Genomic DNA, 19,982 nt, shown 5'->3' with positions numbered 1-19,982 from the left:
ATCCCTTTCACTCTGACCCTAATTTTGTGGCGTGTCGGCAGAGACTGGCTTTTGGAAGCCTGGTCTTCCTTCAATATACAGCGTGCATGCGAACACAGGGGAATATTTATGGGAATTATAATATTATGGGAAGTATTTGTCCTCCCCGAGCTGCGTTTCGCAACCCGTCATCATTTTATGTAGGTGCATTCTGTCCCCATGATGTTATTATTGTTGCCAAATCTTGCGATCTCTGTTTACAAGTGGTTCTTTGCTCCTTCCTGTTCGTCAAAAAAGAAGAAAAAAAAATTAATAATGCATTTGTCGAACAGCAAATATCTGTTTCTTCTTAACTCTTGTCGATTTCTGTTTTATTTTTTAGCATAGTTATGTCGTGCTTTTCTTTTGAATGATATTGCTGGCTACTTCTATGTTGCAGTTTGCGACAATGTGTCTGATGCTATGTACGTCTATACGAAGACCGCGTGGCCGTTCTTTAGCACTAATAAAACGTTATTATCACTATATATCAGTTTTCAAACACACAAACAAAAACAGGCCTTATTTATATCCTGAATCACTCTTGATTGCCTGATTGATTTTTATTATTATGACCGTGTGTCAAATGCAGGCACAAATGGCTAAAAGGGCATCCCCTGCCTTGAGCAACATCTGTGTGAGATGTGTAGAATGATGCAAGATTGGGAACAAGTTGACCAAGAAGCTTACCACCACAGTGCATCATCACGTTAACGGATTATGCATGACAAAGAAACGAAAAAGTTTTTTCCCGCTATCTTCGTATATTCCAATTTGTTGTTGACTGTATTATTCATGTGAATGCTTAAATGCGAGATTTCCATCCTCATAGCGCAGGTACTGGACGTAGCTGGCCTCCGATTTGTAGTCAATAATTGGTAGACCCTTCCGGATAAATATGCACTTAACTTCACGTAAATACTACACGCTTTTCTGCGCTACACACTGTGTAACAGATTGTGCATAGACACATAATGTTCCACGTGCAAAAAGCTTCCCCCTCGCATACATTTTACGTGTTTCGTATTGCAGAGCAGATGCCCTTTCTACAAACCACTTCCACACAAGTAGTCTCACGGGTTAATGAGGCCAAAGCCCCAAAGCCGACATATAAATATCGGGAAACCACCGCCGCGAAGGCGCCGATACGGCGTTAGTACCAGACCGTTACGCACGAAATCGCCACGGGTGTCTCTATCGATCAAGCGAGCGCAGCGCCCTCCAGCTAGTGCACGGTGCCCATACTGACGTAAGGAAAAGCTCCGGGTCACCGGGGGTTCTCCGCTGAGCTAGTGACACAACGTTGAACGAAAGGTTTGGTGTAATGTGAAGTACCCTGTGAAAGCCAATAAGGAGTGTCTAAAAATATAGTACTGAAGTTTCCGGGTAATAATCTGCGCATTATGAGACCCTCTCGCCCGTCAAGTTCCTTTCATTTTATCTTGTTCATTGATACATAAAGACGGAGTTCAAAGAGTTTTAGGAGCTTCCTTCTCCTTTTTTCGTTTTTGAATAGCTGTTGCTAAAAGCAATGTATTTATTTAGACTGATTGAGTGTAAGTATTGAGCCTGTCAAAAGGTTGCACACACTGCCAAAAGAGCTACTATACTTTTGGCAGCACACACCACTCGGGAACTTGGGGACGGGCGCCCAACAACCTTTCGGCCACAATCCAAGACCAATGCAGACCGCAGACCATATGAGACACAGGCTCCCCTTTTGGCACCGCGGACGCGGATTTCAAGAGATACCACAGCAAGCATATATTGAAATACAAATGGTTGGAGTATGTTCATCAAGTGTAGCGTGGCGTATCACGTTTGCAACGGTGACAATGTCTTTTGCACTTAACTTGTGAGTGTGCAAACGACGTCAGCGTGTACCTGCGAACTTTCCAGGCACCCCATCCCGGCAAATATGTTTTTAACTCAAGCTACCGTCTATATAATGTGGGTACTTGGTAAATAAAGTAGTAAACCCCAAAATTTTCCCCGTTAGCTCATATCATGCCTCTCATATCATGCCTCTAAGGGTCACGTGTGCTAGAAGTCTCCGACAAATACGCGCGATAGCACCCTTCTTTTTACATCTACCAGATGTACCAGGGATATAGGAAGTAAGACATTTTTCGAATTCGCATTGTAGACGTACAGGTAACGTCTCGTAGACGTGGTGAACATATGCGACGTGTGCGATCTTTGTGGGACGTACCTGGGATATTTCTGGTTTACTGGGCGCATGTATCGCGTCGAGAAACTATAACTATACCATCGCTGATCACCGTGCGTTAGCTGTGGTATAAGAACGCAACGACTCAGCCTTTCGCAAGGTCAGTTTATTCAATGCTACGCTTTTAAAAACCACATGACTGCAATGTCTGTCAAAACTCCGAAGCGGAAATAGGTGAGAGCGGAAGCGTGGATCCTCGCCAAGCATGCGAGCCCTTTGGAGCCTTTGGAGCTTGGAGCGCAAGAGTCGCGACTCTGCACCCATTGAGAAGCATTTTACACCAATAAAGTTCAAAGTTAAAACCACGATGAAATTGTGAGCATATACCTGCAAAATGAACGAGTATGGGGATGGGAAACATAATGATGAAAGAAGGAATAATAATGAGGTTGTTTAGAAATTTGCTTTTTGGATATGTTTCTATCTCTTCCCGCCAGGTGGTGAACGCACCGTCGGTCGGTCGATTCCACTGTCCTTGCTGCACCTGGTAGAGTAAAAAAGATGCAGTCAAATTTGTGGATACGCGTAATTCCAGCACTGAGGGTAAGTAGACATAAAGCAGAAGTGCCTGATAGGTATGTTACACGAAGTTGAGCATGTATTCAGGACCGTTCCTGTACGAACTACTCAAGGTTGTAGCTCATGGTCAGAGGATATCTCCGTAGCAGACAGGATTCTGGAGCAGTTATATTTCTCAAAGCAGTCTTCTGCAGTCGTTTTACGCAGCTGAACATCCCAATGCATATTGTGTGTTGGTGTTTAATTCAAAATATGTTACCTGCGGACTTCTAAAGCCGGACTTTCACAGTCGTTTGGGTTGCGATATCCCTTTTCTAGGAGTTATTTGGCTTATGCATTAGTGTGGGACAATTGTGAGGCATAATGCCATACGTACTTTCGCGAACAATGCTGCACATATCTTTTCCGTTTTTTCCGTTATTCAGACAAACGTTCTTTAATATTTCAGTCCAGCACGCTGCAGCGTTCTGCCTGCGCAGGTGTCTCTGTGCCAGGAGCTCAAAAATGCCACCACAGGAAGTACTCCAGCAGTGCAGGTAGTAGAGCACGCATCACACACTGCACGGCATTTGCATGACGTTTAAAGTCCATGTTTAATTTAGCGGCGCCACTCGATTTGGAACTTATATTATCTGATATACCTGGATGGAATTATGCAACGTGCATATCGTAATCCATAATAAGCGGCGGTCAGATCCACAAATTCCTCTCCACAGATCAGTTTCCTACGGAAAATTTTGGCTGCGGCAACCCTGTCGTCTCCGTGCGCCCGTTGTTTACCTATGATAGCCTACACACCTCGCACTCTTCCCGGCATGCTTTTCGCCTGTTCGTTGCTAAGATGCACAGCACCTTCGCTAGCGGACGACAGCCAGCCACCTTCTCACCCAATTGCTGTGCGCCAAAATTGGCACGGTCCGCTGCCAGCACAGTCTCAAGCGATTGCGGGAAGCTCACGCTTGCAGCTGGGCAGTCTTTTCAGCATCAGGAATTGTTGAATAATCTCAGTGTCTTTTTGGCCCCGCAAGCTTTTTTGACCAACAACATTCACTGTCCATCTGCAACCATGTTTTGTGGATAGAGTAGATTCTTAATTTTACTAAGTTAACTTCGTAATGGCTCACATTAAAATTAAAAAGAAAAAAATATGCCTTACTCAGAAGTGTGAAGCAAAGTCCATGGATATTATTAGCAGTAGCATTTCATATTTTCTTTATTATGTCCTAACTGATTTATTAACCTCATCTCATGTTGCCGTATCTATTCTTACAGAAGAGCATGACCTAGTTGTGATCGGCGCAGGCCCTGGTGGTTACGTAGCAGCCATCAAGGCATCCCAACTAGGACTAAAGGTAAGCCAGTGTTTCTGCGTCCGGTTTCACTTCGGTTTTAAGTGTTCTAACGAAAAGTGGCACTTTTCAGAAGATTTCATCATTTGTTGTCCTCTCAACTTAAAATTGTGAACAGCTGACCATTTTCAGACTGAATCTGCTGTCATATCTCCTATTTATTGTTGCATGTGTCTTTCATATCTTTTCAGACAGCATGTATAGAGAAAAACGACACACTGGGTGGCACATGTCTCAACGTAGGCTGCATTCCCTCAAAAGCACTGCTTCACAATTCACATCTTTACCACTTGGCACATTCAAACGACTTCCCCAGCAGGGGTATCGAAGGTATGTGCCCCTAGAGGGTGTTGCCGTATGTTTCTGCTTTACTGGGAACCAGAACAAAATTCCACGGTTAAAAGCGCCACATGGACCTGGAGCAAATACACAAGCACATTTTTGGTGGGACCAACAAACTTTTAAATCTCTGTCATCTCTCAGGTCCTCATGAAGATGAATCCTGCTATTTTTCTCTTTCCTGGCTGGCTAAAGCAAGCTTCCACATTTTTTTTTTTTTTCTTTTTCTTTTGGCAGTTGTATCTTTCACACATTTCTAACATTTGTATCTTTCAACCAGTGATGGGCAAAGTACCTCAAAATTAAACTTAAAGTAAAGTACCAAGTACCTGATGTCATCAGTACTTCAAGTACAGTACAAAGTACCCAATTCCAAATGCGCTTCAAGTAAAGTACAAAGTACTAGGCAAAGTACTTCAAGTACTCATTAAGTACATTGCCAATTTAATTTGTATCAGCTTGCATTTCACTGTTTAGGATCTGTGTCTTGTTTTTTTTTTTTTTTTTCAAAACTTTAGCGAGTATTCTTCACAAAGGCTCTGAAGCCATGAAGTTCTAGGTTAAGTGCTAACCCGTGAATATGAATTTAATCAGATGTCATAATTTGCAGTTACATGTAGAGAGGTAATCAGTCAGCTGTGCCGTGATTATGCAAAATAGTATATACCCTGACTGATCCAAGATACCCCCCTAGTGTGGTGTTCTGGTACTAACCTTCTGCTATGACAGGCTAGGAAAGTTCAAGAGAAAAAAAGTGCAAGCCAACAGGGATTATAATTTTTCTGGGCACTCCTTGCTGCCTTTTGAGATACAACGGGTTTATAAAAAGAATATGGGAAAAGTAAAAAAGGATGAAGCACAATGTAAGCCTTCATTTTTATTTGACTGTGATATGCAGCAATGTAATCCATGTGACCAATTAAAAAAAAAATGTAAAGATGAAAGCATGTGTGTCTTTTACGGTGTTCATCATGTGATGCAATCACACATATAATGTGATGTGAAATGATTATTAAATGTCAATGAAGGAAACAATATCAAAAAGCATAGAACCCTGCTTTGGGAGAACTGAAATGACAATGGACTAAGTCATTGTCCTGCCGGTTGCAGTGTCATAATGTGTGTGTGTCTTTGCATTCCATTCATTTTACATAATCATAGAAGCGTTGATACTTTTTCAACATTTCAAGCCTCTCAACAATAGGTTTGCTTCAACAAATATGCTCTTTAAAAGCACAAAAAAAGCACTGGGACTCTTGCTACTGTAGCCCACTAAAAGCGCTAAAGTGATGGCAAGAAGACGAAAACTCAGAGATAGCCCTATGGTAGGCACCCTGGTAGACACCCGGCATGTGATATGCCATAGGTTTTAACTGCTCACTCACCCAATGCTGTCAGATAAAAAGACAGTGTCAGCAGTTGACAAGCAATTACTACTATTGAAAACTACGACGACACTGACGTCAGTTTGCATCAGACAATCATGCACATATGAAATATGGAAACATCATGTTCCTTATATTTTGGTGCCGACACCAGGGGAAGGAACTCAAGAACCGGATTGGACCGCATGGATCATCTCAAACAGCTCCGAGAACCGAAGAGGATCACTAAGGCTTACTTCGGAAATCACAACAATCCTTCAGGAAATTGCATCCATCAATATCCTGGAGCTGAGGCTCGTGCTGCTCATGCATCACACCGAAGTACTGCGAGATCTTGGCAGACAGATTTTTGCGATTATAACCTTGGAGATAGAGAGCCAAAACGACAGCTGCAACGTGCACCTGGAGATGGTGATAACTGCTCGAGTGCATGCAGACAGATTTCTGTAACATTCAGGAGGAACTTTGATGAGGCGATGACCCGCTACTAGGCCTACCCTGAACTCTACACAAGTTACACTAGACAAATCTCATCGATTCCCAGGTGGTGACAGCCATGAGGCTGGTACCACCAGGGAATCGCTTCAACGCACGAACAATGGAATAGAAATGACAAAGAGTTCTGTGCATTCCCGTCAAATGATGGCTCGACTGTTCAGGCCCAGCGTCAAATGTTCACAACGTCTAGAACTAAAGTGCTACACTGAGCGAGATTCCTGATGGGGAAACAAGCACTACAGAACAATGTGAAAATCTGAGACATCAGGAAAATCATGAAGTTTCGCCATCGAAGAAGGAGACGTCATCAACGTTTTAAAAGTAGTCATACTTCGACAGACCCTTTGGACATGTACACCAGCAGATATACACTGTGACCTCTTGCGAGTATACATTGGTTGACACTTGATAATTACAAGGCTGCCAGTAAGGGATATATCTCCCCAGCTGGGTATCTGCTCAAAGTATTTTTGTGCGAGCAGAACTTGAGCTAGCAGAACTTGAACTAGCAGCAGCATGTTCCTCGCTCACATGGACACTATACATTGTGTTGCCCTGTTTCTGTATTTCTGTTTGCCACGTTGTCATTCACGATTATATAGTGGTTTGCTCCATTCTGTAACACTTGCCTTCTCTGACAACCTTGCATGCAGTGGACAACGTACGTCTTAACCTTGGAAAGCTCATGGAGCAGAAGAGTTCCGCCGTGAAAGCACTCACCGGAGGCATTGTTCACCTTTTCAAACAGAACAAGGTACGATCTTAAAGCTATGGTGTCCAGTACCTCTTCCAAATGTGGCTGCTGTGGTTTCAGTGGTTTTATTTAAAGATCAGTGACCTTCCAGCGGATACTGTATCAATGGTTAAATTTGTGGGCTCAACAGTCTGCAAATTTGTGAGGAGCCAGGATCAGGCAATAACTCGCGGAACCTTAAAGGAGTATACAGGGCCGTACAAAAGATTTTCAGATTATGACGTTTGATGAAAGTGTGTGTGTCAATTTACCAAATGGCACAAAAGGTTTTGATGCACGCAATTTGTTTCCCAGAAAAAAACTCGCATAAACATAGTTCTGCGCGCTCACCCTTAACTCGCCACTCCGGGTGTACGAGGAGGAGAAGCACGAAGCCACGTCAGCAATGACGTTATACAGCCCATGCGTTCTGATTCGCTGGTCAGTGGCGGTCTGTGCCCTGTCCCTTTGCCACCGTAAACTAGTTTTGTGTTTCCCCCTTATAATTGGGGATAGAAGGAGCGGTCGAATCATGACTGAGCTAGGAGTGGTGCTTTTTCTGAGCTCTGGACAGCTGAGTAGCAGACAACATTTCTCTGAACCAATCAGAGAGCGAGGACAGTTCAGCGTCAGCGCGAGGTCACAGGCAGGTCACAGACTGGTACTGCTCATTACCACCGTTGCGCACGGTTGCTTTTTTGCGGCGTACTTTAAATTCAGTTGCTGCAATAATTATGACTTTGTGGGGTGAATCGCTTCTTGTGGTGCCAATCCAGAAGATGTGGGTTCGAGTCCCACAGCTGGCTAACCTTTTCAGTGACTTTCATCTTTCATCGTTAGCATCTTACTGGCCTGCTTAACAGTTTTATAGAAAGAAAACAGGGTGTTGAAAATGACTTCTGCGCTACTTTAAATTCCCGGTACCCAGTGTCAGGCATCTTAGGAGCCCTCCACATTGAACTTCCAGGAAGAAGTTAGCAAAGGTATCGCAACTGGGCAGTAACTCGTTCCATTTCTCTTCCTTTTGAGCCCTACAGACTCTGAGAGCTGCAATTAGGGGGTGCTTACTCTTCCAGTGTGTGAGTCGTTGCCGAATTGCGCTGTCTCCCGTAATTTTTGTCACCGCATCGAGCAGGTACGATTGACACTTGATAGCGATTTGGCAGATTTTTGAATGGCCGATCCGCATGGCAGCGTGCTTAAACCCATGCATGCTGGCCGGGTGGCCCAGGTTTACAAGGAACTAGAATCGTGAGACGCCAGGACGGAAGGAACCACGTGCTATGTGACCTTCTGACGCCATCTGCTCAAACGTTGCCTGCCTGCGTACTGCTGATGATGGCTTAATAAGACTGAAACAGCTGTCAAGTACTGGCATGGCGACGTTTGAGCACTTACAAACATCTGCGCGGGATTCATGAACGCTGGAACGGAGAAGAATGCAACACGTTATGAGGCAATGCAGTGTAATAGTGTGATAAACAGCATACCTCAACATCCTGACAAATTTCTTACATATTTCATTCTTGCGTTTTTCTGTCACTGGTTTGAATATTTTATGGAACTTTAAATTCGCGAAGAGAAAAGTGCTTGCAAATTTCATGAAAACTAGTTCCTCACAAATATTGATACTTGTACAGTATTGGAGTAAAATTGAGCTGCCACCTGACTAACGTAGCGTGCAAGCACGCTCACGCGAATGCACATGTTCGTACATGTTTCATTTTAGGTCACACGGGTTCAAGGCCATGGCAAAATTACTGGCAAGAATGAAGTCACCGCACTAAAGCCAGATGGCAGCCAGGAGGTATTGAAGACTAAGAACATCTTGATAGCCACTGGTTCTGAAGTAACACCTTTTCACGGAATTCAGGTACATTGAGCAGAAGTGGTTCATGTTTCATGCCATACCACTGTTACTTTTGTTGTCACAGGTGGTATTATTTGTGTTGCCTGAAATCTGTCTAAAGAGGTCTACTAGGTTCATAATGTGAAAAGCCAGAGTCTGGGTACAACAAGACCAACACACGATTCAACTGTTGACGACTCACGACGACGACTGCCCGTCTAGTACATGCCCGTACTCAGGCTTTTCACATTATGGAGTTTGTCCACCAGCCGACCTGCATCTATGTCATACCCTCTACTGTAGGTCCTGTTGCAGACGACATTCTTACTATCTTATGCCTTAGAATTTGCATGCAAGTTTGACTGTTTTCTTGGTGTTGTTTAATTTTTCAACTATCCATAGCATTCATTATCTACCATTTTATCAAATTTGATAATATAAGTGTGTTTGAAGTTAGATTGAAATCAAAGCGATTGTATTTTGCAGTATTTGTGGGTACACAGACTCTTGCTGCAGCTCGGCTGACTGATGCATTCCTGTTCTAGTCAGGGCCGTGTTGTTCATTATGCTCTAGGGCTTTATAATTTTCTACAGTGACCGAGAGTGAAAGTTAGCTTTTTCTATAAATGTTAAAAATAACAAAAGCCAAGCAAACCCCCCCCCCCTTTTTTTTCTTTTTTAAATGTGATACTGCTCGTTCCATATCATCGTTATGAGTCTGGCTATACCTGTTTTTTAGCGTTACGTTTTTGAAAATCGAACAAACACAGTGGAGATCATTCATAGTCATACCACACGTGATGCAACATTAGCTGACTTTATTGGCAAAAAAGTGCGAGAGGCAGTGTAACAGAGTGCAAACAAAGTGCACAGCAGATGCCGTTCTTGTGCAAAGTACACTGAGCCCAATCGAATAGAAAAGTAAGCCACAGGCTCATCTTAACAAAATTGATTGCTCCATATTGATGACAAAACATCGCCAAAATCTACCGCTGCGCTATTCGCATCATCTGCTACATGGTGCACGAAACACTGCACGGACGTCGAAGACGGTGCAGCATTTTCATGAACTCGTGCTGCACTGCCGCTGCACCTTTTTCCAATCAAATGGTCGAGTGTAGTGCAAAGGCTGCACTTCCACTGTATTGAATGCGGGAACTTGCACCATTTGCACTAGCTCAGGAAGTCCAGCCCAATCAAAGACAGCTATTGGGTACTGTCACATGTCCATCCCCATTTTCATGGGAACAGCTGAACAGTATATGTGTACTAACCTTCTTCCAGGTTGATGAAGATACTATCGTGAGTTCTACGGGAGCACTTAGCTTGAAAGAAGTCCCAAAGAAGATGATTGTTATTGGAGCTGGTGTCATTGGGCTTGAGCTGGTAAGAGTTGCTTATGTTCTGCTCATACTCCAAGCACCCTGCGCACTCTGAGTGTGAACTACTTATAGCAAAAGTACTTCCCACAGCCATTTAATAGGATACGTGCCTTCCTTAACGATATCTTTTCACAAGATAGTCATATTACATTGATGTATTCAGCCTAGCCCCACAATCAACACTCCTTTTACATTGTAAGTTAACTGATCATTCACGAACACATCTACTACTACTCTATGTACTACAGCTACTATGTACTACAGCTCGGCACATTATGGACTATAGTCGTGTTCGACTTAAGGAGGAAAAGAAGTCTGGTCCATCAGCTATCAAAATATTACTGTGTCGCAGATAGGATGGCTGGACACAGAGAGGTCACGCTCCCTCCTTCGCCAGATAATGTAATCCATCATGCACACTCTGCTTCTGTATTGGCTGTTAAGACTGGCTGCATGACACTACTCCGCAACAGAAAGTGCATCCCCTACTGATTGTGCGTGGTGGTGCTGCAGTATTTCTCCTCGCATGCTATTGTGTCTCCTTATCTCCAACGGAGTACGTAGTTGATGGTCTAGATTTCTTTTCCTTCTTCAGTTGAACATGACTATCTAAGTTGCCTGTAAACACCAATTTTCATCATCGTCATCTTCCTATATGTCTTTGAAACTGTGTACAGTGTAAAATGCTGCTGAACAGTTAGCTATATGTAGGGCCTGACTTTTTAGGGTTAAACCCGTATCTGCCCGATATTTACCCCCCGAACGAAATCTGTAAAATTCGGGTTTAACCCGAATCTACCCGAAAACATCTGGGTCGCGTGGCACACTCATAAGCGTGCATTAAAATAAAGTTTGATACCATTGCTAAACATTAGTTCCAAGTTAAGACAAATTTTTATTAAACAAAAAGAAATCACCCGAATACACCCGAATTCCTGACGACAGAATATGCCGTAACGGGATTTAACCCGAATACACCCGAATTTTCAAATGTAAAATATCACCCGATATTTACCCCCCGAATTTGGCCAAAAATAAAACCCGAAAAAGTCAGGCCCTAGCTATATGTAGTGTGATACAAACACTGATCATTAGCACCACTTGTTGGGATACGGAATTAAACGAGTCCTCACCTAGGGCACCAACTGCTTGTAAAAGGTGAACAGAGTCACCCGAGTCTGCTTCTGTCACCCAAGATGAACTGCCAGCCACATACAAGACTGCTTACATAGCTTTTAATGTGAATTTCAATCAACGTGGCACCGCACGTGTTTGTAATTCTTACTAAAATTAGCTGTCCCAGATGAATGGTTAAAAAAACTACGTTAAAAGAGAGAAAGGTGTGGCCTTTGTCATCTGCGGAAGTATATGCATGTCACCTTGCTCATTATTTTTAGGGCTCCGTGTGGTCCCGGCTGGGAGCAGAAGTGATTGCCGTTGAGTTCTTGGGCCACATTGGAGGCATGGGTATCGACATGGAGATTGCCAAGAATTTCCAACGGATCCTCACCAAGCAAGGCCTCAAGTTCAAGCTGAACACTAAAGTGCTTTCTGCAAACCGATCTGTGGGTGGAAAAATTATTGTCAGCGTTGAAGACGGCAAAGATGCTTCTAAGAAAGAGGATGTAAGGCACCTTGCTGACTGACCACGACCTTCTCTTCAGTTGAGCCGATCAGAATTGGGGGTCTGGGCAGAGCAGCATTTATGTTTATTTGTTTATTTATGTGGATACATCGATCGACCTGTAGGGAATTTCATGAGTGTTAAAATTAGTTAGTCAAAGAAGTCCAGTGACCCACATTGGAGCTCCGTATGGGCCCAGGCTGGGCATTTTAATGCGTTAGTATTAGGAGTGTCAAAACGGGAAAAGCTGTATATGTGTGTGTGTGTGTGTGTGTGTGTGTGTGTGTGTGTGTGTGTGTGTGTGTCCATGTATGAGATGGTAAAGCCTCATCGAGGCAGTGGTATAAGTGGACATGCAAAGGGGATATAAGAGGGTAAATGTAAATGGAGTAAATGAGTTGGAATTGATGTAGTCGAAGGTAATTAAGAGTTAAAGGTAAGGGTAATTGAAGGGTATTGATTATAAGATATATGTAATTACGAGAAATATTAAATTATAGCGAAAATTGCTGAAGGTAACTGTAGGTTACCAGAGGGAATTAAAAGTAATTAACGTTAATTTAATGGGAATTGAGAGTAATTAAAGCAAGTAAACGTAATTTGAGGGAATTAAATGAAATTCAGGATTACGTCATTTAACCTGTGGTTACCTTCACTAATTAAAAGGTAATTAGAGGGCAATTGAAAGTAATTGGGCTAATTAAAGGTTAGTTAATTGGACTTACATATAGTAATTGAGAGTGTCGAACCGGAAGTCAAGTGTAGACCGGAGGTGGACACCCGAAAGTCAGGTTAGACCGGAAATTGACAGCCGGAAGTGATTTGGATCGGAAGTGGGCAACGAAATTCAAATATAGATGGGAACTGGTGTTTAGACTGGAAGTGGACAACCGGAACTTTGGTTTACACTGGAAATGGATAACCGAAAGTCAAGCATGGACCGGAAAAAGCGCATAAGGCTAACACGTTTCTCTCGCATTTACCGCTAAACTGCCACGGAATTTTTCTTTCCTCTGTGTTTCAAAAATATTCCAGCACCCTGAGTGAGCCCCGGCAGGGCATGCTCATGCTGCTCGTACCATACCATACCAGGGCTATTAGCTAATATGATCACATGCTTGCATCATTCCTGTACATGCATTAGCAAAAACATGTTGCATTATCAGTATGGTTTGACCCTCAAGGCCACTTCGCATTTCTCATGACTCCTTACGTCTTTCATAATCACACTCTCAGTGCTTTGGGAGAGGGGTATCGGTCGGAAGGAGGAGTCTGTCCGCAACAATCTCTACCGCAACAAAAGCTTGTAGTCTAGAACAATAAAGCGCTTGCCCGCGTCCTTTCTGGACTTTGGTCTCGCGCTGTTGCGGTGTTAAACTGCCACTTCTACTATGTTCTCTTCTTATAAATTTAGTAAGAAATTTGTTTAGTTAGCACTAGAAAGGCGTAAGTCACAGCTGGAAACGCCAGGCCGGGCACTCTTCGCTCAGTCGCCGGGCCGCATGAAAACAGGAAGGGCCGAGCCGAACTGGGCCATTTTTCGATGCACCCAGACCAGGTTGGGCCCAGAAAAGTCGGCTCTTGCAGAGCTTTAACACACATGTTTTGCAGTGCAGTTGCCTCGAAGTGCCTTCTCTCTGCCCCATCACTAAAAGCTTTCGTTTTATTTTAATGGCACCCTGGTACAGCAGAAGTTTGCACATCTTTGCTGCCCATTTGCTGTGCACTTCTTTCATGCCCATCTGCTGGAGTCACGACATTTATTCTTTGCTTCTTCTCGTCGCGTAGCCACGTATGGCTCATTACTGTGGAACGGTGGTGGGCTTATTTTGCTCCGAACTTGCCGTATGTGCAGCTGGACTGTGACGTGCTCCTGGTGTGCGTCGGACGACGACCGTACACGGAAAACCTTGGCCTGGAAGAAGTTGGAGTTCAGAAAGACGAACGGGGACGCATCAAGGTCAACAGTCGGTTCCAGACAAATGTTCCAAAGTACGTATAACTTCATCTCAGTTGCACCTGTACAGAAAAAGGCGTCGAAAAACGTGAGGGGAAAGTGGCTCGTACAGTCACCGATCGATAATTTGGACAAAACTTTTGACACCGTCAAGCACCCCATAGAACTAATGTATTTGCGCGTCCAGTAATTCGAACTGTTCGTCGGAAGATGTGCTTGATTATTCATACTCATCTCACGGTTTCTGCGATTTACCGACTTCCGATCGCCGGAAGAACGGCAGAAAAATGCACTCCTGTGCTTGACATTTCGTACTGCTTTTGCGACCTGAAAGGGCAAAGATCGTAGATGCATGCGTAGAAGCAGAGCACATGCGTGTGGGAAGGTAGGGCTTATTTGCGCTCGACTGGAACCGAAAACCCCGCTTCTGACACGTTACAGTATAACTCTCGTTAATTCAAGCTCCTGTGGACAAATGATCTTCATTTGAATTATCAGACTCTCATCGAAATACATGTGAAATGACAAGGTACGGAATAATGTAGAAGTAGTTATGTAATCAAAGTTATTGTCTATGCATTTCCTATTTCATTCGCACTGCATTGGCATTATTCATCGGCATTGGCATTGCATTTTTAACACCCTGTTTTCTTCCAATAAAACTGTTAAGTAGGCCAGTAAGATGCACCATGTGAAGTAATTCACACCACAGTCATAATTATAGTAGAAACTGAATTTAAAGTACGCCACAAAAAGCGACTGTGCGCAACGGCGGTGGAGAGCAGTCCCAGCCTGTGATCTGCCTGGGACCTCGCGCTGTCGCTGTAGGAGCCACACTCGCTGATTGGTCCAGAGAAATGTTGTGTGCTACTCGGCTGTTCGGGTTTCTGAAAAAGCATTGCTCCTGGCTCGGTCATGATTCGGCCGCTCCTTCTATCCTCGATTCTCCGGGGGAACTGGCAAAACTGGTTTACAGCAACAAAGGGACAGGGTGCTGGCCCCCCACTGACCAGCGATCCAGAACAAGTTACTTCTATAATGTCATCGGTGACGTGGCATCATACTTCCTCCTCCTCGTTATACCCGGAGTGGCGAGTTAAGGGCGAACGTGCAGAGCCATGTTTATGTGAGATTTTTTCTGGGAAACAAATTGCACGCATCAAAACTTCTTGTGCTATTCGGTAAAATGACACACACGCACTTTCATCAGACATCTTAATCTGAAAAATTTTTGGATGGCCCTCTGTACCCCTTTAAAGTCTTCTAGGCCAAAACGTCCTGAGAGTTCGTCTGGCTTTGAACACGTTTTAACCACAAGAGGAGTGCATCTTCAAGTCGCGGATATGCCTCTTTTCTCAGTCTCTTCTGATTCAGTGTGAATTTACTCGCCTTTTCCAGGGTCGTTTCTTTCGCTTTTAGGATTATTGTTGTTGTTTTTGTTGTTGACTGTGTACCTTTTGAGATTCCGTGCTTGATTGCTACCACCGTTTTCCTTGCGCCTGCTTCCACTTCCCGGATGAGATTAAGCTTTTCCTTCAATGAAGGGGTCTTATATCAGCCTCGTGATTCCATGTCGTAAGACCACGGCGAAGTCCCCCACTCGACACCCCCACCACACGGGGCAAAAATTATACCGTAAAATTGTGTTTGAAGTACACAGTTGTTACAAAGCAGTCACCTAGCTTCAGTTTGACAGCAATGACACAGAACTCTGCTACGTATCCTGCGTGCTTGTGCATACTGCAAAGTTGCAAGCTTGTAACATTAGCTTTGTAACATTTGTAATGTTACTGTTGCAGCATCTATGCCATTGGTGACTGTGTTCCTGGCCCCATGTTAGCTCACAAGGCTGAAGACGAAGGTACGCTAAAATGCCTCTGAGCACATTTCAAGTTTTCTCTGTGTTTCAAGTTCACTGTAGTATAAGCATTAGCATTGTCTCGGTCGTTTACCCATTGAATTGTTGTCATTTTCCACTACAGTGGTAAATAGGTCACTTAATTTTGCAACGAATGCTCTCGGATGATCATTAGAGCCTGAAGTTTTCGGGAAATATTTTTTTCCTACATTCGGGGGTAAAAATCAGGTAAAAATACATGTGCACTAAATTCATGCAAGTTCGGGTGGAAAAACTTCCAGTACGCTAAATTTGGGGAGAAATCGGGCTCAGTTATTCAAACTAATTGTAGCAGTTTGGTACAAATGGTGATGTAACTGCATTTTTCTGCCAAACAAGTAAGTTAGTGCATTCCTACAGACATCTCAGTGAGGGCAATTTGCCGGGTAAAAATCGGGTTTCACCCTAAAGAGGCAACCTTCAATTCGGGGTGCAAATTCAGGGAAGAATCGGGTAAAACCCTAAAACTTCAGGCTCTAATGATCATTTAATGCATGCGTGCACCCTGAGCCATAATTAACCATTGGATTACAGAATTTATAGTTAGAGCCTGAAGTTTTTGGGAAATATTTTTTTCTAAATGCGGGGAGTAAAAATCGGGTAAATGAGCATGTGCTCTAAATTCGTGCAAATTCGTGTGGAAAAACTTCCAGTACGAAAAACGTAAAAAAATCTGAGATAAATCAGGCTCAATTACTCAAACTAACTGAACTAGTTCGGTACAAATGATGACGTAACTGCGTTTGCTGCCAAACTAGTTAGTGTGCGTTCCTACAGACTGCTCAGTGAGGGTAATTTGCTGGGTAAAAACCGGGTTTCACCCTAAAGGGGCAACCTTCAATTCGGGGAACAATCGGGTTAAACCCGAAAACTTCAGGCTCTATATATACTATTAATAACATTACATAATTGTAAGTTTGGGGGATGTTCGTCTTGGCTTAGCTCTCTTATGGTGCTCAATGTCTACTCTCAGGTGCATTCTGTTCACGCATTGTGTTGATACCAACGTCAGTACCAGTGTGCCATTCACAGGCATACTGTAGTGTCCCCAGAAAATAACAGGCACATTGTAATCATTGCCGTCTGTCGTCTAGGTATTGTGTGTGTGGAAGGCATCATTGGTGGCCCAGTACATATTGACTACGACTGTGTGCCTTCCGTGATCTATACTCATCCTGAGGTGGCGTGGATTGGGAAATCCGAAGAACAGCTCAAAAACGAGGTGTGTAATCTTTAGTTATTTCAAGAGGTCACTGGACTTGTTGTACTTCAGTTATCTTTTCCCAAAGGGGAACCGATTGCTGTAGAACTCTGCTGAGTCATACTTACTCTGGGGTATTTTTGTTCCGTTACTTGTATACGCTACGGCAGTAGGTCCCTGTACATGACAGAAAGAAAAGGTTTGAGAAAGCACGTGACAAGGAGTCTGTCTACTCTGAAAGCCGCAATAATGGGGTGTTCACAAACGGGCCGTAACACTATGGTGAAAAAGATGAGGCAACGTGGACCTTACGTGCAGTTGTTGTGGTACCTTATATTTGAGAGCGATCCAATGAGACCGTTCTACGTGCACGAGAGGAAAGGGAAAAACTGGGGGACTGTGCGAAAAGGCTGACCTACTTTCATAGTGTATTGCTTAAGTTCGATACAGTTGCACAATGTTGTGCACATTTGTGCGTGCTTCATTTGGTTTGGTCCGACCAGTTGCAGATGTACGTACGCCTTGTTCATCTGGGAATTCCTTCGTATAGTACAGTGCGGGAATTGAGTATCGACTGCAGCTTAGTTTGGTCTGTTCCAGTAAATATGTCCTGGATTTCTACGTGTGTGTTTGCGAGGTTGGTAGTTAGTGGTTTTATGATGTTGCTGAGTTCTGTGTACGTTCCACAGGCTAATACTTTGTACTTGCATATTTTGTGACCCCATTTTTTTGTTCCTCTACTTCTTTTTTTCTTTTTTGCACTGCACTTCCATGAAATTGATTTTCTAATTGAGTGGCTCTAACATGTACTCCTTTTACAACCAGAACGTTGCCTACAAAGTTGGAAAATTCCCCTTGGCAGCAAACAGCAGGGCAAAAACCAACAATGAAACGGATGGCCTGGTGAAAATTGTCGCCGACAAGCAGACTGACCGAATACTTGGAGCACACATGATCGGCTGGGTGAGCAAAAAATTATTTTGCGTGTAGCATGGACTAGTGTGTCACACTGTGCTTGCCGCGTAGAGCGCCGGCGAAATCATCAACGAAGCGGCGCTGGCACTGGAGTACGGAGCTTCCGCGGAAGATGTTGCAAGAGTCTGTCATGCCCACCCTGTGAGTATTCTGACTTGTCTGTGACATTGTTATTATTTGCAGTGACCCAGTGGTGCTTAATGCAGTCGCTCTAGTTCAGGACGTGCACGATGCAACACATGCCCTCGTTACAGCTAAGGGTTGAATTACCTCCACTTCTGTTTTAGTCACGCTAGTCAAATCCAATAATTCTCACCAGATGACACTCAACACGTCACTTGACTCTGTGACTACTCTGTGACATAATACACTTCTTGACTGTTTTTCCCTGTAGATTACGTCTGTGCAAATTTTTATTTCTTTAATTTTTTTCCATGGCAAGTACAGTCGACCCCCGTTTTTCGCTCTGTATTTTCGATTCTACGCGTGAAGCCTAAAAGAAGTCTGTGTCGTTTGAGAGATGATACAGTAATAAAAAAATGAATCAATATTGAGTGAAATCAGGTGTGGTGATTTTCAGAAATAAAGTAAGACAAACATGGTGCATTTTCTGAGTAAACGTATCTTCTAGGTAATATATCTCTTTCTTTACATAGCACATAGCCAATCAAATATCGTATTTTCTCAAATCTAAGACGACTGTTTTTTTTTTTTTTTAGATTCTTATGTTGCAAACTCTGGGGTTGTTCCTTGGCTGAGGCTAACAAAATTTCATGAAAATTTGGCAGTACGGATTGGTGTGTGTTTAACTTAGATAAGAACATAATGCAATTGGTTTACAATTGATCATCAGTTTTCATTAATGATTAATTACTTTCTTTTTAATTAACAGTTAATTTAATATAATGAAAGTTAATTTAATTAAATTACGAGTCGCCAAAGTAAGTCTTATGCCACAAACCTTGCGGACAGGCCCTTATTCCTTTCTAGTACGAAAGTTGTTTTTGTGCGTGTTTGCAACGTATACGAAATGAGCAATTGTGAGCAAATATGGCCTGACATTCTAAAATCTGTTATTCTTTCAGACTGTCTCCGAAGCTTTCAGGGAAGCAAACCTGGCAGCATACTTTGGCAAGGCCATAAACTTTTAAATGTCCGTGCCCAGTGTGGTACGAACCCTTCTTAGAAACAAAACCATTGCGGTTGCAGCTCTTGCAAGAGATCTTCTGACCTCCCAGACGAGGTCTCCAGAGCTGCCCAGTCAATGTGCACTGTATAGTTTGATGATGTAACGTCCTAGGTGTTGAAGATGCAAAGATTTTGTTATTGGAGACTGAGAAATAAAATTGGTAAGTGAGGCGGCGACAGCACTTGGAAGTTTTTTCTTTTTTTTCCCCATATTTCTCCCCCTGAAAATGTTTTGTGTGTGTCATTATGGTTACCATATCTGTCGGCATATAGTTACTCCTCCCTCTTTCACAACTTCCACTTATGTGACAATGCAAGCAATGGAGGAGGGGAAACCTCTCCTTTCACCCCTCTTCTCTGTTTTGGCTCTACAAGAACATGCTACTCAAAACAGAAGTACACAACCCACACATTTTCAAAATTAAAGCATGTCACAGTGTTCACATGTCTTGGTGCATCAGACAGCACCCACAGTTGTAATTGTATGGGAATGCAAATACTGTAAACGTATTTTTATTAGCGGTGTATTAATTTTCGCAAATTGCGCATTCAGTCATTTGCGAAATTATTTGCGTGTACTTGATTTCGCGATTCCAGGGCTGTTTCCCTTCGCGAGATAAGCGTCAAGCTGTGTTCATAAGTACAATTTTTAGCAGTTCTTTAGAGGTCGCAGAATTTGCGAAAATTAATACATCTCGAATAAAAATGCATTTACAGTATTGCACTGTGCTCTATGTGTGGGTTCACGTTGTACGTACCTGTTCACGTTGTATTAATCACATTAATAGTACACGAAATGAAATCTTTTTCTAATATTGTTCACAGTGCATTTTTATGT

At 43.2% G+C, this 19,982-nt stretch overlaps 1 protein-coding gene across 1 annotated transcript; it reads left to right on the top strand.

Moving 5' to 3' along the window:
* Positions 1-2,671: 2,671 nt before the first annotated feature.
* Positions 2,672-19,326, top strand: LOC135388288 (dihydrolipoyl dehydrogenase, mitochondrial-like). Its single transcript, XM_064617727.1, has 14 exons — positions 2,672-2,791; positions 3,216-3,303; positions 4,040-4,119; positions 4,308-4,446; positions 6,992-7,092; positions 8,801-8,944; positions 10,205-10,306; positions 11,700-11,927; positions 13,782-13,918; positions 15,683-15,744; positions 16,875-17,002; positions 17,807-17,944; positions 18,008-18,097; positions 19,042-19,326. Exons 1-14 carry the CDS (start codon positions 2,750-2,752, stop codon positions 19,105-19,107), a joined length of 1,545 nt encoding a protein of 514 aa, XP_064473797.1. The 5' UTR covers positions 2,672-2,749; the 3' UTR covers positions 19,108-19,326.
* The last annotated feature ends 656 nt before the right edge of the window (positions 19,327-19,982 follow it).

Source organism: Ornithodoros turicata, chromosome 3 (genome assembly GCF_037126465.1).
Source record: "Ornithodoros turicata isolate Travis chromosome 3, ASM3712646v1, whole genome shotgun sequence".
Taxonomy (NCBI): Eukaryota; Metazoa; Arthropoda; class Arachnida; order Ixodida; family Argasidae; genus Ornithodoros; species Ornithodoros turicata.
The sequence above is the reverse complement of the archived record's forward strand: the minus strand, read 5'-3'. Positions and strand labels throughout refer to the sequence as shown.